Source organism: Xiphophorus hellerii, chromosome 23 (assembly GCF_003331165.1).
Source record: "Xiphophorus hellerii strain 12219 chromosome 23, Xiphophorus_hellerii-4.1, whole genome shotgun sequence".
Taxonomy (NCBI): Eukaryota; Metazoa; Chordata; class Actinopteri; order Cyprinodontiformes; family Poeciliidae; genus Xiphophorus; species Xiphophorus hellerii.
Genome location: NC_045694.1, coordinates 24,915,518 through 24,942,674, shown reverse-complemented (window position 1 = coordinate 24,942,674; position 27,157 = coordinate 24,915,518). Strand labels below are relative to the sequence as shown.

Genomic DNA, 27,157 nt, shown 5'->3' with positions numbered 1-27,157 from the left:
GGACAGAGCCAAAATCAGGTCCGTTTGTTGATCAAAACTAGGCGAAAGCTGCATAAAACTTGAGGCTCGGGTGGAGGTTCAACCTTCTTCAGGATGATAACGCTAAAGAATTAAACCAGGGTGTCAAACTCAAATTTTTTATGTGTCCCTTGTCCAGCGCACCTGAAGCGGTGTCTGAAATACCTCCTCAGCTTGCAGTCGAGTTCTACAGAGCTCTTCTATTGACCTCATTGTATGATGCAGCTGTTTTTACGCAGAGATAAATGTAAAGGTTGCAGGGCACTAGGCCACAAGGACCGGGCTTTGACACCTGTATTTTAGATCAAAATGCTGCCTTTGATTTGACACAATGTGATAGACAGGCATTTGTAGGTATAAATTGAGACAATGTAGGGGAAAAAAAAAAAACTTTAAGGGTAATCAATACATTTGCAAGCAACAGCAACATAACGGTAAACGAGCATGTCAAAGCTAGGTAAATGGCGCCTTATTGGTAAGAGACCAATTTACAAAGGTACATACATTAGAGACTGTTCATAAATCCTAATTATTATGTTAGAAATCTCAAAACTTAAATGGTAAAAAAAAAAAAAACAGCCTGTGTCAACCCTAAACAGCAAGTTCTGGTTCCATCTTTTAGCTAGCATTTGCTAATGTGTGATTTTTCTCAAGAAAGCTTCACCGCTCTGATCATATCTTTTTTCGGAGCCTTTGAAACGCACCTCCACAGATGTAGATTTTTTTTTCTCCCCCCCCCCATCATACACTCTCTCCTATTGGCATTAACACCTGTGAGTTTTGCTGAGCGAAATGAACAGTGACATAAGGTGATACAGCTAAGACGTGTCTTTTACTCAGTAAATGAAGAATAAATTGGCACGCCGCTAAAGCTTTGCCAGGCTTAGTGACATGTCAGCATGATTCCTTTCATTGCGCAGTTGTGAATACACGCGGTACGCAACAGAGCCGGGTTAAAAGATCACAATCTCACAACATCGCTCGGGTTCACTCTGGATTTTAAATATAGACCGGGGGAAAGGCGGGGGTCGACAGCATTGTAGCAAGTTTCGAGACTCGACGACTTCAACTCGGTGTCCTCCCTCCAGAACTTGACATACATCGCAAGACTCCCCATTTCATTCGCCTAAACTGTTCTGTTCCTCTTTCTCTCCCTGCTCCAGTCTCTCCACCAGCAGCAGCAGCAGCAGCAGCAGCAGCTCCCTCTTGCCATCTATCCATCGCTCAGTCCTCCTTGAAGTAGCAAAGCCCTCACTGAGTCTCATTCCCCTTGAGGGCTCTGTGTCACGCGAATGTCAAAAACGGCTAATTAGACCTCTTCATGCAGACAAGAGCAGGAAAGCACTGATGTTAAAAAGCAGATGACTCAGAGTGAGACGCATCCTTTGTCTCTATATGTGCTTGTTACATGGCACAACACCAGCCGTGTACAGCGTCTCGGGGTGTGTGTGTGGGCGTGTGTGGGGGTGTGGGTGTGTGTGTGCGTGTGTGTAGGGGTGTGGGCGTGTGTGTGTGTGTAAGCTTAGAAGCACAGACATAATCGTTTGGTTGGAAAACAACAACATCCACGCTTCTTAAGACAGCTTGGAAAAATATTTCTCTCCTATGGGGACAATATATTTTTTTTCTTTTTTTTTGCAGTAGACAAACAGCAATATGCAACATTACGGCCTACATCTGACGAGATTAGGACCCACTGGCTGATTACTCTACTGAGCCTGATTAAAAAAAAACAATAAAAAGTGGGTTTTCCATCATCTCTTACGCTGCGTTTTAACACAGCTGAAGTCACAATTTAATTGTTCTCATTTGCATATTCGCCGTGTCTGTTGTCAAAACAAGTTGGAAACGGTGATTTGTTCGCGGCTCTCAACTGTTACCTGTTTAAACAGGCAGGTAACAATTCACGCTCCGCTGGATTGCCGTATCAATCAACCCGTTATTGTGTTCTCACAAATTCAGCCGACGGAAACGCATAAATACAGTTTATGGACACCTGTCTGACTGCAAATCAATATTATTAAGAGCGAGAAACAAAACTGATTTGAATCCTCAATGGGAGACGGGAATCCTGGCGTAATATTGCAAGAAGTAGACAATGAATTGCACTGAAGGAAGCAAGGCAACATGACAATTTCGATACCTACAATGCCTTTGCCAAGGAAAAAAACACCAAAAAAAAACCTTATCTCCCCCGTTTGAAATACGTCATTGTGAGAACTGGATTGAGTTCTTTAAATAGGCACCCAATCCAAGGCCAGACAAAGGGAGGACGAACATGGGAAGAAAGGCGCAGTGCGGCCCATCTGGATGAGCAACACTCTACAAAAAGGAGGGATCCCCACCTGAGTGTGTGTGGGCGGGATGTTCCTGCGACCGTAGACCCCCAGCAGCGCGTTGTGCGACAGCGACAGATTGAACTTGACGTAGGTCGGATGGTGGACGGTCATGTGAAACCTCCAGAAGAGGCCCGGCGGGATCGCCTGGCTCTGCTGGGTTCCGACGTCGATCTCGCCACGGTCGATGGCGCGGCCCCTCACCCATTTCTCTGCAGGTGAAAGAAGGAGAAGGAGAAGAAGAAGAAGAAAGGGGGGGGGGGGGGGGGGTAGCACAGGTAAAACACTTTAGTCACATGCTGGAGATTTATCAAGGTGGACAAGGAGTTCTATTCAAGATCACCGGGAGCAATTCATAACCAACCTAATGTCCTATAACCGCGGCGAGATCAGCAGCACAGCTAATTAAGTGAAACTGAATAGATCTCCAAATGACTAAGCGAGAGTCACAAAAAAAAGAGAGAAGAAGAAAAAAAACATCTTTTCAAGGAAGTAGGCTTTGGCAGTCCTTTGGATACACTGTGCATGAAGATGAACTGCTTTAGAAAGCCAGTGTTGGGGTCTGAAAGCTCTCTACCGGGGCTTTTGTCGTGCGCTATATTAGCATCTGCTAACAAGAAAGACGGATGCGTGCGTCAGGATGTGTGTGTGTGTCACAGAAAAGAGGAAACTGGGGATCAGAAGAAAGAAAAAAAGTGAGAAGGGCACGCACACACACACGCGGCCACATGCATTCACAAACAGACCCACGGCGCACAGATAGTGTCTTGAGTGAGAGCCCGTCTTTGTGTGTGGAGAGAATAGGGTCCATCCGGCAGTCCCGCCGGCCATCAGCTCCTCTCCTCTCTCTACGTAAAGCCTTTATCAAGCCCCAGTCCTGAGTCTTTTGTGTACGGAGGGGGTGTGGGGGGGGACAACTCTCTTTGTGCTGGCCTTTATGGAGAGCTATATCTCTGCTTCTAAACTAAGATGGAGGAAATATGTTGACAGAGGGGAGCCAGCCAATCGTTACCACCACAAAGGCAGAAGAACAGTTAGGGGCAGATTCATGGACGAGTCTGCCCGCTCTCAATCCATAACGCCCGCAGCTCCACCACTCCATTATGGCGACACCGTGCACACCCACAGGCCAGCCGGCATACATCACATGTGCTGTCACGCTGAGAGAGGGAGCTAAGAGTGCAGGTCTGGGAGGGGCTTTTAGCTATGCTGGAAGTGGCTTAAGGAAGGGCGCCGTGCGTTTGACTTCTGCTCCGCCCTCCGTTTGGCTTACATGTGGAAGGGGGTCCAGAAGTCTTAATGGAATTTCATCACCTCAAACATACTTACAAAGTCTCCAGGGCGGCTGCAGAGTGCTACTGTGCATTATGTAACAACACATCAAAACAACAGCTGAGCAATGCCAACGACCATGACGCCCAGCCAAGAAATCTGGGTCTTTTCACAGACTCCAGTAGCGGATAGCTTTAGGAGATTTTTTGATCCTCTAACGTACACCAGATCACCAGGTGACAGCGGCGGGATTTCATTAATTGATCACAAGAGCTTGTGAAATAATGTGAAACACAACAGAGCAAGCAGAAAACCCTCCCAAGGTGATAATGTGATTGTAAATGTTACATTTGTGATATCTGTCAATGAAACACACAGATATACAGTATATATACTGTATATAACCAGGTGTTTCAGTTTCATTGTCCAACCCCCGTAGTAGTAGTTCAAACTCTTCCTTCTCAGTCCAAACTTACTGGCAGGCCTGTGTTGATTATGGACGTCTGGGAAAACCAACACTGGTTGATCAGAAACTAAATCCGACAACATTTGAAGACTCAAACACTTTTGCAAACAAACCAGATCCTAGTTTGTTTGGTATTGTTGACATCACCAACCCTCTTAATATTTTATACTATACTATACCATACTATACTATACTATACTACTTGAAAAATCTCCATCTGCTTGATCCACCTGTTCTGGAGAACCAAATTGCTATCATTCTCAAACTGCAGTACAAAGGCTGCAAATAGAAAACTTGGCTACACCTTTAATTTATCAGGAGATAAAATACAATCTAAAAACAACATTTGAAATAATATTTTTTGTCCTTTCTGCTACAGTTTAGATTGGGCCTAAAATATTAGTCTGAAGTAAAAAATTAGACCCTGAAGTAAACCCGACATATTGTTTTAAAACTGCTGCCACTTTAAAACACTTCTGGACCTCTGACTATGCACTCTGTTGGCTTAGTAGTGCAATGTCTCCCATTTTTTAGCCTTTGCTCAACATCTTACAGGTCCACTTTGTCGCTTGTTGTAACTGCAAGGCGAGTCAAGTGCAAATCTTCTGGGATGTGTGACTGATAGGAGAAGAGAGAAGTTTAAAGGAGTCGCATGCGCTTTAGTTGTGCAGTGCACTGCACTTGTTACAGTCTAATTAACTTCTGCACCTCTCCTTCGGGTAAACACCTACTCCTCTGCAGCTACATTAAGCGAATCAACATAACTTTTTGCCGTGCATTCTTGTTTAGTTTCACTGTGCTAAACAAGAATGGGGTGTGTATTAAAAACACACCCCAGCACCACCAGCCTGACCCTACCTGTCTATTAAACATATAATTTCAGCCCGACTGAAACCCAAATTTTGGTTCCGGCTGACGCTATAGATACAAACTCTAAACTTCTCAATGCTTGTTAAGTACGTATATCGGGAGTAGAAGTGTATGTGAGCAAACAGTGCTTCTAAAACAGGGTTTTAATATTTTAAAGCAAAGACAAAATGATAATGACGTTAAGGTTTTGAACTCTCTTTAGTATCCTGTCTTTATATTTAGCTGACTGTAACCTTTCAAATGTGTGTTCCTTATAGTTTCGATCCTTGTTTTAACTCCGAGATTTCCAAAAACAGCACGTTCCGTTGGGTTTTATCCAAGCCCAACTGGATAAAACACAGTAACTTAGTTGTACTCTCCTCAGCCCTCCTGTTATCTGATTCAAGTCTTGCTCCCTCGCAGCCTGAATGACCTGCAAACATATTTTCATTTGCCAGAAATGAGCTGATATTAGTCCCTAGTAGGGCTGCATAATATTAGAAAATCTTGTGATGGTAAATATCGCGATATCAGGTGCAATACATACCTATTTTCTTCCTTCCTCTTGTTCCAATCTGTGACCATTAGCATTTTCCGGCAACGTCTGTGGGTGTCTGCTGTGGTCAGTCTTTGTTCAACTGGCTTTATGACATCAGCATGTAAAATGCAAGTTCAGAAAACTTGTAAGATAATAGGCGACAGTTATTCCACTCCAAGCGGTCCTTTGCGATGTGAACACTGCGTACACTGATATTCCGATGATGATATATTCGCTGGTGACAAGCTGATTTCTCGGTGCATCTTGGCTTCTTTACACGCGCCGCACCGTTGGCGTATTACTATGATCACTTCACGGCATTATCTATAGATAGACCTTTCGCGTGGACATTTCCTGTAAATAGCCTGGGAGCTCTTGGTGGAATTGCACTTTAAGTCGCATCAATATTTACTATTCGCCCAGCAGTAAATGACTTTTCATGTCTCTTTTCAAAGTCTGCAATCCTGTTTTAATACTGAGGCCAAACCTTTCAAAATGTCAAACAGCATACTAATAAACACAAAATAACTGCATTTACAGTACAGACCAAAAGTTTGGACACAACCGTGTGTCCAAACTTTTGGTCTGTACTCAGTTCAGATCAAAAGTTTGGACACACCTTCTCATTGAATTCAATGAGAAAGTGTGTCCAAACTTTTGGTCTGTACTGTATATATATTTATTTATATATATAATGTAGCTGTTACCTTTTTTTTTCCTTCGCTCTGAAAAATAAAGTATGCTGATAACTTTGGTGACTGAAATGAAGTTTGGCTGTACGCAGCAAGAAAGAAAGGGCTAAAATAAATACTTAGTAAAAAAAAAAAGAAAAAAGAAAGATAGGACTGTCTGAAGTTTGTATTGGTCTGATTTTAGACTCTCCTCCAAACTGAGTAATGGTCTAGCACACGTAAAGTTAAGTATTCACACAATCTTGGCCACGTCTACCTCAGCAAACTGCTCCTTTTTATGCTAATCCACACTTCCTGTGTCTGGTTACAAAAAGAGTAAAGATCAGCAGAGGGTTGGACGTCCCAAGAAAAAAAGAAAAAAAAAAGATCTTTTCTTCAGCTTTAGATGAATGAAACATGAACAGGGCAGGGCAGAGCACTGTCAGGCACAGAGGCGTGCAGGCTGACTGGCGGGCAGATGAGCAAGCAGGTCCTTCTGATGCTAATTACCGTACGGCGCCTCGCCGAGCCTGACGCAACGCGGGGACAGAAAAGTGGTGTTCAGGTCAGCTGATGGGAAGCAGAAGAGAGCGAGAGAGGAGAGGGGAAACACGGGAGGAGGCTTGCGTAGAAAAGTGGGCGGCTGTGTCATTTTACAGCTGCTGATGCAAGACAGAAGAAAACCTGTGCTGCGTTTCTTTTATTCTGTCTCGTTAGTGAAGGGTAATCCGAGAGAGGCGAGGGTCTGAGACGATTTGGGAAGTTCCACAAGAAAGAAACCAATAAAAATAAAACCCCAGGAACCTTTTCAAGCTACTCACATGACTGCTGTCAATCATCCTGATCTCAACAAGGGAAAAAAAAAGCCAAAACAAAACAAAACATCTTTTTCAAATGGAAGATCTCTGCTCATTTCTTCTTGGCAGGCAAAACGAATGCGAGCTTAAATGAACGAGGCAGTATGCAAACAGCGAGGTAAAATTTCTTCACGCCTTGCTGTTTATTAAAGGAAGAAAACCGCTCAAAATTCACACCTACTGCTGGTTATTAGCAAAAAACGGAAAAAAAAGAAAAGATAAAAATAAATGTTATTGCATGCATCTCCTCTTGTGCTTTTCATCATTAGCTGGCAAGCAAAGCAATTTGTGAGCAAAAACATGTGTGAGGTTTATTTAAAAAAAAAAAAAAAGATTTTTTTTTTTTTAAATAAAGAAGCGATTAAAGAGCTCTTTGGCTTCTTCATGTCTAACATCAAACAATAAAGCAGCCTTGACAGAAACGATTAATCATTAGTGCACTTCTGTAAACTAAATAGCCTGCATTACATTAATGATCCTGCTTCAGCCAATTATGCAGGTAGCGCTGCATGATGTACAACAAAACTTACTATTGCTTTGACTTAACACCATTCTGTTCTACTTCCCCCCCCCCCCACAAAAAAAACTAAACAGGCTGGGTTATTTTCTTCAAACTGCTGGACATCAAGATCAGATTTAGGTTATTTTTCCCCACACTTTTTTTTTCTCCAGAACTCTCTCTTTCTACAGTATGGTTTGTTCTCAAATTATTCTGTCTATTCGGGGTGCAACTGCGTGGCTCACTAATGGGTTCCATTCCCGACCCCGGGGTATTTACTGAATGTTTTCCTGTTCTCTCTCAGCCCTTCTTTCTGTAAACTACTCATTAATGAAGGCCACGAGTGCCAAAAGAGATATAAAAGAAACTGACATCTGCCTCATAAAACACCATCAAACTGCTGTTAGCATCTGATTTCTGGTAAAGTGTAAGCTGTTATTAAGAGCAGGTGGGTGCTCTAAGCTTGACCATCTGTTGCATCTGTGTTTGCAAAGCCTGGTAAAAAAAACAACAACCCATGAGGCTGAAACAACAGAACATGCCCCCTACACACAGTGAAGGTGTGTGTGGCTCTAGTGTGAGACGTACGCAGAAAGGGGAGGTTGCAGTGCTATAACATTGATTTGATGCTAAGCTAAAAGAACATTTTTAAAATTAGTGGTTTTTAATTATGTATTTTCCAGGCACATAGTGCCACTTTATAGCGCAATCAAGTAACTATGTTAACTTCAGTTGTTAAAAACGTTCTCTATATATCTATCAAAAATGACTTAAAAGAAATTTTACTTTGTAATTTAACGCTTTGAATTTGGGCCTCTGTCTCTTTAAAAACTCCTGCTCTTTCTGAAACTCCGCCTTCAGGAAGACATCACAACAAGGTTCCTCTTGTTAACCGTTTAACAACGTTTTTACCAGCGTTGCTCTGAGAAGCAGCTCCTATGACGAGCTCAGCTGATGCCCAGTTCCACCTGGTGTTTGCTAATTGCTGCTGGCTAGTTTGTAGGAGCCGAGTGGGGGAGTGATGGCGGAGGGCAGCTCTGTGAGGCGGAAGCTGTGAAACCTGGACCTCCGAGGAGGAGCTGCGTCTCCAAAGCGACGCCAGGTCCGACCAGGCGTTTTACACAGCTGAATGGTTGCCACGGAGATTAAAAGACCTCCCAAACATGCATCAAAGAATCAAGGTAACACAATCCCGTCTCATCTCAACCACGTTTTGTGAGCACAACATCGCGTTTGGTCTAAATTCATGAATGTAATTCATCGAGACACCCCTAAAGTCTACATGAATCTTTTGTTTTTAACAATCGACGCGAGTTTGCCGGCCCATTTAGCCCATTTAGCCCATTTAGCTCAGAGTTTCATGTGCCTGTCCGCGCCCGTGTGTTTTCTGTGTACGTGTGTGTGTGTGGCCGGGTGCGTGTGAGGCCGGCGAGGAAGAGGAACTACATTATGACTCGGGACACGAGGTCTAATTAATTCCTCTTGCCTACGGGAAATTCAGGTAAAACAATTACACCTACAATCTATTTTTCAACACACTGTCTTCCCAATTAATGTTATTACCCCTCATGTTCTAATGAAGCAGAGAACAGCATTACGCTGCAGTCAGGGTCTTAGTAACGGGACACGTCTGAGGGGACCAAACCGCACGCGCAGGGGTGTGTGTGTGTGTGTGTCTGAAATAGTCAATACTGTCCGTGTGTAAATCATGCATGTATCAGCGCAGACAACATTAATACTGTTCCGAATGCAAGAGAGATTGAGTTTGCCGCAGGATGAATAAAAATATCACAATGGGCAAGGTCTCTATAATTACTTGGATTCAATTAAGGGCCTTTTGAGCAGGTGGCTTAATAAGCTTTCAGCCTCCCCTCTCCACTGTGCAGCCTAATGAGTGTCAGTCAGAGTATGGAGGAGATAATGCTCCGGGCCCCGGGGCCTTCTATTACTTCTACCGTCTGTCTTCACCTTCTACCATCAGGCCTCGGGTTACATCTGTGACAGATACGTCTGCCTGTTCACAAACTCATTCACCGCTTGACACCGACGCCGTTACATATTTAACATGCGTTGCACAAGATGGCATAAGGATAAAGTATTCAACTGTCTTTCTTTTTTTTTAACTGAGCTCTAGCAAAGTTTATAATAGGCTAAGTCTGGGCAGATACTTAACGCCTGCAAGTCAGTGAACCGCAGAGTGAATTTCTCCTCCTCAACTGTGTCATTATTTCAAGTGAAAGTAAGAAAAATCACGATGGGGTTTTGTGACGAGATGTATCGATTTCCATTAAGTTAAAAACAAAAAAAAACAACAAAAAAAACTTTTAAGAACTGTGACTTTCAGGATTGATCGGGGGACATTTAAAAAATGTTAAAGTTCACACGTCACCTCTTGGATCACGGTGGTAAAAGTATCAATGCAGTAAGAGTAAAAACATACCTGATAAAAAAAAAAAAAATGTAAGAACTAACCATGAACAGCACAAAGACCGCCAAAGTTACAGATAAATGCAGAAATTAATAAATGGTTCAATAAAGTCATTAGTTTGGCAAAAGATTAACAGAAAAAATACAAGAAAGAACATTTTTGAACTATTATTACACTTTTCAATATTGCATATATTCATAATTGCCTTTTGCTTTCAACTGCGATACTTTATCAGTGTGTCACACATCCAATTCATTTATCATTTAGTTTTCCAACTTGTTTGTGATGTATTCATTCTCTTGTTGTTCATTTCTTGTTTAATTACTTGTTTAAATGGATCATTTAATTCCACATAGTGGGAGATTTCTTTTTTAACAAGCATTGCCAGCGGAATCAAAAAGTCATGATAGATGCTTAAAGTTTGACTTGAGATATTTCAGTTCAAAAACACTTTATTTTTTTTATGTTAGTGTAACTCATGTTATCAATTGGATAAAAAGATAAAGGAGTCGTTGGTGCTGGTGGTAAAAAAACAAAAGCAGGTGGTGATTTTCTGGCAAAACCACTTAAACACAACAAAACAACAAAACAAAGCAAAAAATGACTATATAGATATACATTTATACATATATGTATATATATACAGCTCTGGAAAAGAATTAAGAGCTTACAATGATCAGTTTCTGTGATTTTCAGTGCAGTGGGCTCTTAATGTTTTCTAGCGTTGTATATCTAGATTTAAAAAAATAGCCTAAGTCTTTTTTTTTTTTGGGCAAAAATGGTTGTGGCAGAAAAATTCCCTTCTCTCCTTTGCTAAAAGATGATTTGGGGGTGTGAGGAAAAAATCCCTTTTTGCCAAGTACTTATTTTAGAATAGAAAGGTGACAATATTATTTTTCACAGAGATAAACCCAACTATTATTATTTTGTGACCCAAAACATCAAATCTGAGGCTTTAGAAAACAAACAAACAAAAAAAATCAACAGCGGCTCCTAAGAGGCTCCATGTCGCAGATGAAATGAGTTGTCTACAGTGTAAACAGCGACTGCAGCTTTAAATCACACCCGACTTGTCCAGCCATATTTTAATGACAGAGTTTTGGATGCGGGCTGTGTCGCATGCAGACATGTTTGTGCTCTCTTGACTCGAGGAGCTCAAGCAGAGAGCTCACTAAATGATCTATGCTGCATCACGCACGTGTGTCTGAGCCGTAAGCATGTGCGCGTGCTGCACCCTGAGACTGTATCCCAGCGTGAGAAAATCAATGCATCCGCTGTTACACGGCCCAGTCCATCAGAGCTCGTGCGCACGCGTCCTTTCTCACCGTTTCCGCCACTCATATCCCCCTCCCTGCCCCTCTCTCTACACACAACCCACCTTCCCTTCCACCCTCTCTCTCTGCACGCAGTCTGGAATATTGATGTGCTCTTTAAGAGCCCTTCTTTCTGTCTGTGTCACAATCCATCCATCTCCACACCGTTTCTAAGCCACACCGTCCAAGACGGAATAAAAACAGCTCAGAACCCGGCTTTACAGCCAGTTTACACAATCACCACGCGAGAGGCTGGGATGGCGCAGCTCCGCGTTTTCATCGCCTCCACATTATAATCAGGCAATATTCCCATCTACTGTATGTCAGTTTGTATCATTTCGCGTCATTAATAAATCAGACGCTCTCACAATGAGCGATATATCACCCTCCCTCCTCGCGCCCTGATGTACTTCATTAAGGCAGGGAATCCACTGACACAAACTTTCTTTTTCTGGGCACTTCTGCTTTCATCTGCACCAGAGGAATCTCTCTGCGTGGGCGCGCACGTTCACGCGCGTGTGTGGCCATGTCTGCGAGCTCTCAAGAATGCGCGTCAGATCAAGAAATGGAAAGCCCCGGAGTCGGTGTGTGTGCGTGCGCACCCGGCTTGGGGTTGATTATCGTGGAGTGAGTGGCAATTAATGTAACACTAATTAGAAAAGCTTTTTACGTGATGAGGACTAAGAAGGGGGCTGCCGGTTGATCTCCAGAAAAGCTGCAGGAGAGCGATCCGCGAGGAGAACATAAAACGCAGCATGTGTGGCTCGACAAGACAGTAGCCATAACGCAGTTGACACAACATGTCAATTAGTGTCTCGCGCGGCGGAGCGGGGCTGTCTCAGAAAGGTAAATTAAAATTCCCTTTCTTGGGATGCTGATTTTGGGCAGAGACCCAACGCATCAAACGAACAGCAAAACAGAAAAGAAGAAAGAAAGAAAAAAAAAAGATGTCGAAAAAGCCTGTTTTCCTGTGGCATTGATGTTGATATGAAAAAATAACACAGCAAAATAAATAAATAAATAAATAAAATCCTGAACAAGTATACAAGAAGATTACTAGCTTCAAATCATTCCGCCAAGATTGTTTCATCTCTCCCCACTGTGCCATCACATCGGAAACAAGGAGAAAGTGATAACTATGCTCCTCCAATCAGCCTCCTCTGCGATCTTCATATCCCAACTGTAATGTTCTGTTTATTGCACTGCATCAAGTATAAAAGAATTTATTTCTCAATAACAAGGAAACATTTACATCTTGGTCTCCAATCTTTTTTCTTTTTTTCCCAGACAAGCCACAGACATTTGTTTTGTACAGTAGGAAGAAAAAGCAGCATTGAATACACCAATGCTTTTCTCTCTACATCTATTTCTAAGAGGGGCTGTTGACATTGAATTCACACCAGATGCTAATAGCAAAAATCCAAGCAGTCAACACAGACAAAGAAATCAAAACAAATTAGTCCATAAATTAGGTTTTGTGGCTTACGGCGGAATGGCAGAGGGAGTAAGTACCGAACGTAGGCTTATCACGATAGCAAATTTTTCTGGACGATAAATTGTTCCAGAAGTTATCGCGATAAATGATAACATTGTTGTTTTGAGACCATTTTTAAGTGATATAATGGTAATGGCAAAAAATAATAATGCAAGAACACGTTCTTAAACATCAGTAAACTTTACATTCTTATGAACATTTAACACTGGAACTGGAAGACATTTTAAATATTAGAAAATAAATAAATAAAACGACAAACAAAATTAACTTTGAAGTCTTTGTAAACAAAATTACCCTTCAAAAAAGGGCCAGTTGAAACCAAAGCACCAAACAGAAGACTTTTACCGTCCAGTTTTTGGTAGGAAGAGAGAAAAAAACGATAAATCGTGCCAATGGAAATGATTGAGTTTGTTTTAATTTATCATGCAATTAATTGATTTACTGATTATTCTGACAGGCCTAATTGAACATGTTACAAAAAAAGTCTACAGAGTCAGGAAACCAGCTGAAACCTATCAGTATTCAGGAATCAACCTTCTTCAGTGCAACTTAGCACCTAATGGTTTAGTTCAAACTAATAGCCTATAAAAGGCTTTCTCATTAAAAATGTATTGTACAGGAAGCATTCCAAGACGCGACTAGTAAAGAGCTCTCTTAAAACATTTGCTGACATTATTGTTGAGAAACATATTGATGAGATTAGTTGCAAATATATCACTTGATAATTATCTGTTATTGAAAGATTGGAAAATTAATATCTGAACACCAACTGTAAAGTCTTAAAAAAATGCAAACATTTAAAAAATAAAATAAAATAAGCAATGCTAAGCCTGGTGGGGGCACAAGTAAAGCCTTGTGGCCTGCCAGGCTTATAGTACAGTGGGGGAAACCCTGCACAGTTAATGGAACCCTCAACTGTTTCCAGAGAAAATCCAAATAAAATAGCAAAAATACTCACGTCAATCACCCAGGTTGAATCCAAGAGAGAAAAAAAAAAGTGAAAATCACAGGGTACAGAAATGACACCGGTTCCTACATATAGCAGGTCACACCTGATAAGGGATGTCAAATTAACGTTGGTAGAAATTTACAATATGTTTTGCCCATGCTACTTCACTTCATTTGATGTGAATTCTGGAATAATTTATGGTCAAACTGTGCGTACATTGATTGGTTGACTTGTTCCCAGCATTTCTTTTTTTTGGGTAAATCTAATGCAAACTACCTCATTTGAAATATACTTAATGAGAAAATTAGCCGCCATGTTGGATACTAATTTTCCTTGTTAAATGTTTTATGTAAAAAATAAATAAAAAAATAAAAAAAGTCCCTCCACTTCTCAATTATTCGCCTCTCCTCCCAGTTTAACTTTTGTTTCCCCTTCCACCATGAAACGCTCTCTCCCTCCTGCTCTCCACACCCCTTCCTCTCACCATCCTCCGCGGTGTAATCTTGGGGATTGTGTGGTCTCTCGGTGTGAGAGGTGATGGGTAGAGCGGGATGAGTGTGATAATCTGCCACACTGGATTACAGTCTAATCTCTAATCTCTTTGGCCCTCCTCTGCCAGGGGACCACCTCCACCGTGCCAATTTTATTAATCTGAGCTCCCATGCATCAGCGGCTTAACTCTGCCCATTTTGATTTCCCCGGCTCTCATCAAGCGTGTAAAGCAATGAGAGTTGAAACAATAGAGCGCTTGTGACGCAACACTTCCAAGTGAAAGTCTGTGACCCTGGCGGGGTCTATAGGAGGATTTAGGGACCAATGAGAGTGTTAATCCTTAAAAATGTGAGGATTCATCAGGAGGAGTTGCTTCAGGGACATCCCAGGTAGCCTGAATTGCAGAGTGCTGCAGTTCGGCTCCCCGCACGTGGGTTCCGGCTGCCTCTGATGTAATATCCATCAGAGTTAGACCAAGCATGAAGGGTTGCTATGCTCCGTCTGACTTGGTGACCTGAAAAACTCACAATTAATGTCCCATATCATGGGGTTAAATTGGGGCTAAGAATTCCTCTGGATAGATGGCAGAAGGCAGTGTGGAGACGAGCGATTTCTAGTCCTGCGCTCGGTAAGACGGCCACTGATTAACTAATTACCTGCCTTTTTGGATATGGAATCAGTTCAGGGTTGATTTATTGTCTAATGTCTCCATGTTGAATGAGATCATTCAGTGTGCCGATTGCCTTTTAACAACAAAACAATGCCCTAATGACGCAGAAATGTACTGAAATTTGTACCGAGTGTATCGGTTTTTAGTATTTTGGTTCTTTTAAAGGGGCAGTGTTAAGTATTTTCTAGAGGCACAGAGCAATTTTACAGCACAATCAAGTAACTTTGTCACCTCCAGTTGTTGTGAAAATGCTACATATATCAAATATGAATTAAAAAAGAATCTGACTTCGTAATTTAACGCCTTGAATTTGGACATCTGTCTCTTTAAAAACTCTTTTTAACGCCCTGTCATGACAACGCTCCTCTGTTAACCTTTTAACAATGTTTTTACCCGCATTGCACTCAGAAGTAACTCGTATAACGAGGTCAGCTGATGTGCAGTTCCACCAGGTGTTTGCTGATTGCTGTGGGCTAGTCTGGAGGAGCCGAGTGGGGGAGCGGTGGCTGACGGCTACTCTGTAAGGCGGAAGCTCGGAAACTGCAGCTCTGAGGAGGAGCTCCGCCTCTAAGGTGGCGCTCGGTCCCACCGGGTGTTTTGTACAGCTGGTTGGTTGCCATGGAGATGAAAGGATTTCTCAAACATGCGTGAACAAATCAAAGCGACACTCCAGGCATGTTTCTGATGAGGTAATAACATTATAACTTTATGATGATGATGTGAAGCTAAAAAAAAAAGTTGATATTACATAATACTTCCCCTTTAGTTTAGTGAAATTTTCTTCTAAATTACTTTGACCCAATTAATAGCACCGCTAAGAGTCCTTTAAAATAGTTGAAACCTAAGCCATTTTTTATTCACAATTTACTTTTTTAATTAACAGGAGCTTTTAGTAAACGAGTAATAGTTATTTATGACTTCCTGTTTTCTCGACCAAAGCAGAAGACATAGCGGCCGATTTCTTTCAGCCTCTTTAATTGTCGAGGCTGGACAAGGACCCATATTATCATGCCACCAATCACTGTGAGGAGGACAATAAGGAAGGTAAAAATAATCCCAAAAGTTCATTGTTAAACTTTTAGACCCTGTCTACATCCCAAAGGTTGATTGGGAGTGACGCCCAGTAAAAAGCCTCAATTCCACCATTATAACCATAAACTTTACCTGGAACCAAGTGCTACGGCCAGAAGAGACTTCCCCCGACAACAAACCTATTCACAGATTCATCTGCTGTTCGGAAACGAATGTTGGTTGCATGGAGTCTCACCTCATAATTACTGTTAAGCACGGTGACGGATCTATGATCCCATGGGCCTGCTTCTCTTCCAATGGTGGAGAAACAATGGTGCTTTTGGCGCTTTTTAAAGGGGCAGTATTGTGTAAAATGAGCTTTAAATCATGTTATAATGTTATTCCATCATCAAAAACATACCTGGAGTGTTGCCTTGATTCTTTCATGCATGTTTGAGAAATCCTTGTGGTAGCCGTTTTGTTTGCAAAAAAACTGTTGGTCTCACCGGGCGCTGCCTTTTCCACGAAGCTCCTCCAGACTAGCAGCAGCAGCAGCTAGCAAACACCTGTTGGAACTGCACATTAGCATATGAACTACTTTCAGTGAAACGCTGGTGAAAACGTTGGCAAAGGGTTACTGAAAGCGGAGCGTAGGAAAGAGCAGGAGCTTCTTAAAACGACAGAGGCCAATTTCAAGGCATTAAATTGTGAAGTTAAATTTCTTTAATGTCATTTTTGTTATACATACACAGCATTTGTTTAAGCACCGAAGACATAAGAGAGGCACTGGATGATCTAAAGAGACTGTCCAAAGAAAAATAGTGAAAGATTCCCTTCTCTGTATGCTCCAGCCTAGATGTTAGCTAAAACGTTAAGGGTTGTCCTGCTGGAAAACCGTATTGACTCTGACCCTCTTGAGACATACAGGCCCATATGGATTTATGTTTCTGATCATCCCCATAACCTTTTTCACAATGGCCAAAACACATGCGGCCTCCCCCATCTGCCTTTTTTGAGGGCAACGGGAGAGTGTTTTGTTGGCATTCAGTTACACGATAAATGACTGCAAAATTTATTAGCTCCGGCTCCAATCAGACTTGATTGGAACACAACGCTAGGGTACACATGCTAATTTTCAATGAGCCTGCCTTGCCCGGGAGGCTACAAAACTGTGTGTGTGTTTTTTTCCCCTTCTCCCCTTTTAATGAAACACAAATTAACTGACCTAACATCTCAGACGTCACTTTGAGCTCTAGCCCTCAAAGTGACAGCAACGACTCACAGAAAATAAACAGGACTGATTGATTTTCCCTTCTCTGCGAGGCAGCTGGCAGCTCGCTCTCAGTCCCGCTGCGTGAGGTGGAATTCCACGGCCCAGTCAAGATTAATAAACCCATCAAATTATCGCAGAAAGGCCTGACGAATCAGAAAAGGCGGCCCGACACGACCGGCGGGATGCTGTGTCGTGCCATCCCTTCATGTCGCCGTGTTCTACCAGCTTGTGTACTGGGAGGGCGTGGTACTGGTTGCTGGAGGTTTTCCAGTTCAGGGTGTAGCCCTGACGGTGCTCAGGCTGCAGAAATGACTACAGGTGCTTGGAAAAGATTGCTCTTAGTTTTTAGCTGGTACATCTGTGGATTTAAAAAGCACAAGTGGTTTTTTTTTTTTAGAAAAGAAAAAAAATCTATTCATATGACGCAGTCATAAAACAGTATATTTTAATGGGATTTTAAGAGACAGGCTAACACAAAGTAGAGTACAATTGTGAAGTGGAAAGAAAAAATTCACATATAAATATTCGATAACTACTTTGTAGAATCCCCTTTTTTGATGCATTTGCAACTGCAAGTATTTTTTGGCTAACTCTACCCAGTTTTGCTCAACTAGAGACGGGATTGTTTCCCCATCCTGACCAGATTCCACGTCCTGCAGGAGAAAAGCACCCACAGAGCATGACACTGCCACCGCCGTGTTTCTCCCCAGGTTTTGTGAGTTCAGGATGATGCGTAGTGTTAGCCTTTGCCCATTGTCACGAGCTGAAAAGTTCAGTTTTGGCCTGAGCCCCTTTTACTCCATGTTTGTCCCGCTCCCCACGTTGTTTGAGGCAAATGGGGCTTTTTATTGATTTGTTTTAAAAACGACTGTCCCGCCATTTCCATAACGACCTGATTTGTGGAGCGCACACAAAATATCAACAGATTTGCCCAGTTGGAGTTTGACAGGTTAACATTATATTTTGAGAAATTAAATCTGGCACATCATGCAAATTAAAGTAATATTTAATTGAGTAGAAATGAACCACTCATCGAGGAAGATTGATGGATTTGCTCTGTTAACTTTTGTTCTTAATTGTTTTTGTTTTGGCATTAGATGCTGTGAAGTTGAAGAGATTTTTTTTCTCCTATTTTTTTTTTAAACTTTCAGACAACACATGGCAACCATGGCAACGATATGGTTGTTTTGTACAAGCGGATCCAGCAGCTCAAATAACACCTGGACTAAGACCTCCATTCCCAGAGGAGTCGACGGATTCAGAGCTGAAGAAGGAAGTTCAAACCGTCTCCTCCATCAATCATAATGGGGTTAGGATCATATTCCTGACTCCAGTGTCTTTCTGCCCAGCATTCTAACCACACAACCCAGACAGAGGCTTGAGGGGAACAGCAAAAACAAAAACAAATGATAATGTCATCTAGGATACTTGAAATATTGTATCTGTTACTATGTGTGTAGAGTAAGCTACGTTTAAAAATATATAAATTTCCTCTATAAAACATGAGCGCAAGGAAAAAAATCTTTAATTATCTAAAAAAAAAAATTGACATCTGACAGAAAGAAGCTGGAATTGAACCTACAACCACCTTCTGATCGCAAGACGAACACTCTACCCACTCAGCTCAATTGGCCGAAGCTTGAAATGCTCTCTGCCACCACACGGCTGTAGATTAACTGAGTCAATTAGAAAATGGAACAATAATGACTTACTTAACCTGTGAACATGTGCTGGTGTGCAATATAAACATGATCTGAAACTTTATTAGAGAAATATACAAGTGTCACGTTTTCCAGAAAAACTCTGTCCAAAAAGACACAGAATCAAGCTGACTTGCTACAGCGGTCCTGAAAGTACAGGTTACTATGGATACAATTTCATTTTGTTATTACTTGCACGGGGACCAGTGTTGAGTATAAACAACAGCAGAACACAACAACATTTATAGCCTTAGCTAATTTGCAAAATTTACAAATTTACAGCTATGCAAATGACAAAGACATACTGTACCAACACAGCCACCGTTTTGCTTTTCATTTTTCAAACACCAGATCTGAATATACTTCGAAACTGTACTCTGCTCCAGTTTCTTCCGCAGTTGTCATAAGACCAAAAATGCCCCGTTTGGCCCGCAATGAACCCTGGGAAGGATACGCCGTCCCCATTTTTGGAACGTGAGGAAAAGAAGGGCGCATTTGTTGGTCGCATTTGGAGCAGCCTTCGTTGCATCACACGGACGTAATCTGCCCTCAAGTGCCACTTTCGAAGGATGCGGACGGCTCCTCAATTTGGACACACTTTGTGTCACCGAATGACCTTATTAAGTGAGACTGTCTCGCTAATTCGCACCCAATGAGTGCGTGGGTTCGGGTGGGTGTGCGTCTGTGCGCATGTTTGAGAGAGAGAGAGAGAGAGAGAGAAAGAGAGAGAGACCTCACCTCTGTCACCCGTGTATGTGTTTTCAGGGTTGAGTGCGTCCAGCAGGTGGATGGAGCTCGTAGGTCGGAGTTTCCCGCGGTCCTCCTGTTGATGGTCCGCTGAACTCAGACCGTTTTCATACAGCTGGTTCTCACCGTTCCGCAGATGCCAGGTCAGGCCTAACAGGTGGACCGCTGCATACACACACACACACACACACACCCACCCACGCACACCCCCCCACACACACACACAGAGCAAAAGAAAAAGAAAAAAAAAACTGTGTCAGCCACAGGGGGAAAAGAAAAGCAGAGATAAAGGATCATTATTCAAGGCATGCAGAGGGGTGTGTCTGAATCTCGTTTAATGCCCATCTTAGAGCACTCAGTCTCTTTACGCGCTTATTAGTGCCAGCGAGCGATGGACAATTAGCAAACGCACACAAACACCAACCGTGTCACAAACGGATTCAACTTGTGCGCCGATACTTGTGCGCACGTGACCACAGAATGCAGCAGAGGTGGGCAATTAAGGCAGATCTTCAGAGCCGGAGCCTAGGGCCGGTATTAAAGCGTTCACACAGTCTTTTATGCATGACTAATGATGCTTTGAAAGCTGCTGCCGATTCACAATCCATATGGGGCTTTTAAACAACAAAGGGTGAGAAGGATACAGGATTCCCTCCCCCCTCCCACTTGTAAAAGTGTTTACTAGGACAACAATCCTACATGCTGTCAAATAAGAAAAACCAACGCCGCGCCCATTAAAAGAAATTCATTAGCGTCCTGCAAGGCTATCCGTAAAAGCTGTCCGACCAATCTTGGGCTCCTTTGCGCCAGAGATTGTGCCTGAAAATTGCTTTAGTTTAGCACTTTGAAAGAATCTGTAAAGGTTATGTGCCTTTGCTGGTGGTGGGAAGAACAAAGCGAACGAAATACATCATTGCAGGTTTTTTTTTTTTTGCTCTCTCTCTCCTGACACATTTGCAACATCAAACAAAAGCAAAGACTCAAATCACAAAGTTGTGATGTGCTGGTGGCAGTCAGAGGATGGCTGCTGCATGCAGATCAAGGTGCAAAACTTCTAAAGACTTCAAACGTCTACCGCCGCCTGCCTGCTGATTTGCCGACGCCCAGGAAACGGCGCCAGACGCCAGCTCGCCTCAAAATGGCTGTTCACAAAAAAAGACACAAATCCCAAATTATTTACTGTACAACCAACACAATCGCGTCGTCCCGTTACTGCGTCGGTCTTTGAAAGCGTGCAAAGCCTGGACACCTCTCTCTGCACACACGCACACACACGCACTACCTCACCCACACTCAATCCCCCTGCTGATGAGGAATGCCTAATTAAACCTCCAGATAGTTCAAAGCCATTTGCAGTTACTTTCCACTGAAACAGAGGAAAGCAAAAAAGAAAAAAGATGTGCTATTTTTTTTCTTCTACAAAATACAGCAAATGAACGATGAGCTCCAAGAGCAGAGCATCACCAAAGCGTGGTAGACCCTCGAGGCAACCCCCCTCCGTCATCCGTTGGGATCGGCAGATCCCGCGTTTCGATGCCGCGACTTCCGAGTGGCTCACGCCACTTTGGGTTCAGCTATCTACTCGTCCACAATGCGAGCTCTTCAAAGCACAAACACTGACGATTACCAAGCGCCACGAGAGGGAGACGCCACGCGTCGTTTGGTTCCGACTAATTGAACTGTCAGCCGCGACGAGGCCGGGCGCGTACGCGTTGCGCCCGCTCTTCAACGCCCTGGTTCCCCTCACCTCCCTCAAAAGTATCTCTCGATTTCCGACGCAGTTTCTCCGTCTTGTGTTTAAAGATGTGGAGTAGGGGATTTTCTCATTAACACGCTGCTGTGAAATGACTTGTGATCAGTGATTTCATTGATAGAAGAAGAAGATTTTTTTATTTTTAACAAAACATTGATTGTACAATAATTATCAATAAACTGTTACATAATCAGGTAAAAAAAAAAATAATAAAAAGACAATAAATATTTACATTAGAAGTTTGTTATATTTTAGTTCTCCCTGATCAGAAATGGTGCACAAAACCCTCTTCAAACCCCACAGTTCTTCTAAAAACCCTTCAGATCCCCGGTGACTCTGTGGAAGTAAAACTCCAACCTCATCCTGGCCTTGATGTTAACCTTCCACAGAGCCACCGCATCAAGTTGAGGTACAGCCTGCATTTTGTCCCTTTGAGTTAAATAAATAGCCATCTTTGCTTTGTAAATTAAATCATTTAAAATCTGGGATTTAAAACTAGTGGCTCGACTGTAATGTACACCGTTGATAAAAACGGAATTGGTAAAAACCAAACCAAAGAGGTTAAAAATGCTCATTAAAAAATTTATAAAACTAACTTAACCGTACACAATCCATAAAAACATGAAACACACTCTCAGACAATTTGCAAAAAGGACACTCATTTAAAACCCCAGGACTGATGACCGATAAAAACGAGTTTGCTGCGATGGCGCCGTGAAGAATCCTCCACTGAAGGTCACCAGTCCGATTTTTTATTGGAGGCTGGTATAAAGTTCTCCACTGAGGTTTTTGTCCTCCGAGTTTGTCACTCCATACAGTCACTGCTCTGTTGTGGACAGTTCTCTTGGTCAGGAGTTTTGTACACCATTTGTTCAGTACTTTTGGGTTCGTTTTGCATAAGTCCATCCCTGAGTCCGTAAAGTGTAGCAGGGGTCCGCTGTCCTCCTCAAAATCCGGATGCAGGAACATATCTGGGAACGGGTCATTCGGGTCAGGTAGGCACTTTTCTGTGATGTATAGCTGCAGGAGTCGCCTCTCCTCAGCTGCCATCCGCTCCTTCACCAGCTCCAGCAAGCGCCACACCAGTCTGGCGGACTGGACCCCAAGCTTCAGTCCAACCTCTTGGACGTTAGAAAAATCTGGTCCAGCCACCTGCACCAACCGCCGCAGGGTCACCGTCCTGGACCTGGACAACGCCTCAGAAAGGCCCGGCACGGTGCTGTCACGGAGGTCCAGTCTTGCTCCACAGACTAGCGGTTCTTCTAAAAGCCAATGCAGAGAATTCTGCATTTTTGATCTGCGCAGTTTAAAAAAGGCACAGGATTTAAAAACACTCTGATAAAACTGAGGCAACCCCTTTAACTTTAAAAGACTAAAATCAGTTAATCAGCCCCGTCGAACGCCTCTACACACCCTAACAGAAGCACACAAGCTACCGTTGATCTTCAGCACACTCTCAATGTCACTGTACAGCACCTGGATCTTGGCGATAAGACCCTCGCTGAACCCAAACGCCCTCATGGTTTTCCAGAGGAAGCCGTGTTCAACGCGGTCAAAAGCCTTTTCTTGATCCAGTGAAATCAAGCCAGTTTGTAAACCCAATGAACCGGAGACCTCCAAAATGTCCCGAATTAGGTAGATGTTAACCATGGACCTGCTGGGGACGCAATAGGTCTGATTCCGGTGGATGACCTGCTCCACAGCCTTTCCCAGCCTCGTGGCCAGAGCCTTGGAGAGGATCTTGTAGTCGGTGCAGAGGAGGGACACAGGGCGCCAGTTCTTGATGTCCTGCAGGTTCTCTTTTTTTGGCAGCAAGGTGATGACTGCCCTGCAGCAAGACAAAGGGAGTGAACCAGTAAGCAGGCTCTCATTGAAGACATCGAGCAGGTCTTGGGCCAGAATGTCCCAGTAGGCCTTGTAGAACTCAACAGTGAGCCTGTCAATGCCTGGAGTCTTCTGGCCCTGCATGTTGAGGAGGGCTGTGTTTAGTTCCTGAAGCCCCAGGGGGCGCTCCAGCTCGGTATTGGTTTCCGTTCACTCCAGAACTCCCTGAACAGTTTCTCGTTCTCTTTGTATTCACTGTGGAACAGAGAACGGTAAAACTCCACAGCCCTCCTCCTGATCTGACCTGGTTCACTCAGTTGCTGCTCTGTGTCCGACAGCAGAGAGTTGATCTGCTTCCTCTGCCCGTGTTTCCTCTCCAAGCCGAAGAAAAAGCCAGATGGAGCCTCCATCTTTGTGATGTTCTGGTTCCGGGACCTTGGACTTTATTTTCCAGCAGGTTTGCTGAAACTAGCCTTTTAGATTTGAGAGCTTCAATGTGCTCTCGATTTCCTGTGGATTCACTAAGTTGTTCTAATTCCACGATGTTCATCTCCAGATCTCTGATAGATCCGGTAATGTCACTGGTGACATTGAGAGTGTGCTGCTGACTCAGCAGTTTTATTTGAACTTTCCCATAGTCCCACCATTGTCTCAGACAGGTACAATCAGACTTCCTCTGTCTAAAACCAGTCCAATAATAACTTAAAATCTCTTTAAAACCTTGATCATAAGTTAAAACTGAGTTAAAATGCCAGTAAGCGCTTCTAGGTAAAATGTTTCTAATAAAAAAAAGACCTAAAAGCAACGAGTGATCCGTAAAAGCCACCGGTAAAATCTGGCATGTTTTAAACACGTTAAAATGGTGTTTAAAACAATAAATACGATCAAGTCGAGCTAAAGAGATTCAGTTTTCCTTAAAGTGGGACCATGTGTGCTGCCTGGAGCCTGCATGCATCCTCCTCCATACGTCCACCAGGCCGTGAGACGAGACCAGCTGCCGCAGAGCATGTTGGGCCGCCGGATGCAGCGCTGCATGATTACGATCTAAAAACTCGTTTTCTGTACAATTAAAATCCACGCCTATAAAAACATAATCCTCAGACCCACAATCACCCAACCTTTCCCCAATTTTTTCAAAAAAATGCTTTTTCTCTGCATTGGTAATGGGAGCATAAATATTAATAAAAACCATGTTAAAATGATCAAACTTTGCTTTGACTAAAAGACTCCTCCCCTGAATGACGTGTTCCACTTCGGTAGAGTTTGGGCTGAAAGCTTTAGAGAAGAGGAAGCCCACCCTGCACTCTGGGAGGCGCCGTGGCTTAAAAAATGACCTCCACTCTCTGCCCCAGTCTGCTTCAGTTAAATGATCACCATGAGTTTCTTGTAGGTAAATGACATCAATTCTCTTTTGGTTCAACGTCTGGTAAATCAAAGCCCGTTTTTCAGCCTCCCTCGCCCCGTTAAGATTCAAAGATGTTACTTTAAAAGTATCCATATTGGGTAAGAAGCTAAAACCAACACACCAAAAACCTATAAAACATATTAAAGTGCTAATGTGCATCATTCTGATCAAAATTGTTTTCTGACTTATTTTCTTTAACCTAAAATCTTCCTGATCCGATAAACCTGATGCCTCTTTGTTCCTTTGATATCTTGCTGAGAAATAAAATGATCTTAAATTAGGAAAATAACTTTTGATTTTTATTCCTCTAAATCCTTTAGTTTGCTGTAAAAATGTTCTAAAAGATTCTACAGGGTATCTTGGTTCTTTACTGCTAGTTTGAGACACAGAAACCTCACTGGTGTCAGAGAACCAGCTCTCAGCGTCGCTGCTGTCCGACACCTCCTTCCTCTCTGCAGCCAGCTTGCTGATCTGCACAGCAGCCACCACATTCCTCCTTTTGCTTCGCTTCTTAATCGGGGCAGAAGCCTCCAACTCCATCACCTCCTCTGCCTCACCTGTCTCTCCCTCCATTCCAGCTCTAAAACCCGACTCAACACTGTTCTTTCCTGAACCTTCATTCTGTCCATCTACCTCCACCTCTCCTCTCCCTCCCTGATCTCCACACACTAAATACTCTTCATCGCCCCTCACCCTCCTCCTGCTCTCCCTGCACACTGTCTCTCTCCCCCACTTCACTTTCCCCCTCACCATCATTCACCCCATCACTACACAACACCGTGCTCTCATCCTTCCCCACACATCCACTCATTTTCAAAGTTTTCTCACTGTCCACTACTGAACCCTCAACAATACCTTCTGCGGGCTCCTCACCAGGTGGGCCCCTACCTGCTCAGCAGCACCGGGCAGCTGCTTCGCTGAACTCGGCGGGGCCGGCCCGTGGCCCTCCTGACCACAACCCAAACACTTCATGTTAGAAGACGTAGCAAACAAGATGTAATCAAAATAATCTAATCTAACATGAAAGCGCAAATTAAGTTCCTCGTCTCATCGATTTAACAACATGAACAGTTGTCTCCTGTGAGAGACAACATGTTTTAACAAAGGTGATTTACACCCTGACAGAACTTTTTTAATTGGTGACACCACCTTACCATGCCGAGACAGCTCTTTAATCAAAAACTCGTCACTTATGAACGGAGGCACGTTTGACAGTGTTACCTTAGTTTGCAGGTAAAGTCAGCGGCGAAACCTGCAGAAACAAACCATCCACAGAAACGCCCGCTTCCACTAACTGTTGAGCTTGCTCCTCTTTCTCCACAAACAAAACAACAGCACCACTCATTCGAGCTGCTGACTTGATGGATCCAGGTCCGATCACCTCCACCACAGCCAAACACACTTCCTCCACGCTGCACGGAGAACCAGCACCCACCTTGATGCCGTTCTTTCGTGTCAGCGTGAAGAAAGCCCCACCACCAACCACCATGGCGTCCTGAGACGCCGGCCAGCCAGGCACGCCTGACGGCTACACCCGAACCCAAAAAAACGCCTTAAAACGTGACAAACTGACACAAAATCACAACTAAACAAGTAACATAAACACCCAGTGAAAAACAGTGAGAAAAAAACCAAAGATAGAAAATACACAATCGCTCTCTCACTCGCTCTTCTTCCTTTCTTTCACTCTCACCCTCCTCTCACACGAAGAAGAAGAAAAAACTGCTAAATAAAATTGTATGTCCAACAGCAACACCAAATGATCTGCTTCATACATTCAATTTCATGGATTTGGTTTTCAGCACAGTCGATTCTAACCACCTGGACGACGTCGTGGGCAGGCAGGTGGAGGACAGGAAGCAGGGCTGAAGAGAAACTCGACAGGCAAATATACCGGCGCCGCTTAGAGTCACACTTTTATTTAAGGACGACGGAAGGAGAGCGAATCCAGCGGAGATTTCCTTCAAGCAACAGCCCATTATCAGCTCTCTTCATTAGGATTAAACATAAAATATACTATTGCGGCGCCAAATGTGGGTTTGCATTCATCATCGCTGTTCGAACCGCATTATATTCCGCACTGGAGTGGAACAGCCTATCATGGTTTCATAAATTAGTTTGTGAGAGTGCTTTGTGAGGTATGACAAGTTATTCCCAAACGAACGTAGTTAGTGTTTCCGCCGTTCGGCTTCTCCGTGCTCCACATACTTCTCACTTCCTCTCCTCTGAATTGCCTTTCTTGGTCCTCTTGTTTTCCGGATAACCCACCGCCGCCACCACCACCCCTTATCTCTCCGCCACCACCACCACCACCACCACCACCACCGTCTCTTTTAGCCGAGCATAAGCCACTCCAGGCAGGACTCTGAAGCAGCAGTCCTTAGCAGCTCTCTCGCTTTCTCCTCTTCACCACTCCACACCTTCTTAAAAGCCCTTCAGATCCTGCTCTTGCTCATCATTCTCTTGTTTCATGGCTGTTAACCTTTCGCAAGAACACTTGGCGTCTACAGGCGCCAAGCATGTGCGCACACACCCAAAGAAACACTGGAGCAACGAGGGAACAAGGAGGATACAATATATCTTCTGTTAAG

At 43.3% G+C, this 27,157-nt stretch overlaps 1 protein-coding gene across 1 annotated transcript in view; it reads right to left on the bottom strand.

The window, feature by feature from the left end:
• The window catches only part of tenm1 (teneurin transmembrane protein 1), a 300,806-nt gene that overhangs the window by 130,424 nt on the left and 143,225 nt on the right, over positions 1–27,157 (bottom strand). The window contains exons 6-7 of the mRNA XM_032555180.1: positions 19,576–19,749; positions 2,364–2,566 (exon numbers count right to left, since the gene is read on the bottom strand). Coding sequence (XP_032411071.1) covers positions 2,364–2,566; positions 19,576–19,749 — 377 coding nt within the window. The remainder of the gene's footprint in view (positions 1–2,363; positions 2,567–19,575; positions 19,750–27,157) is intronic.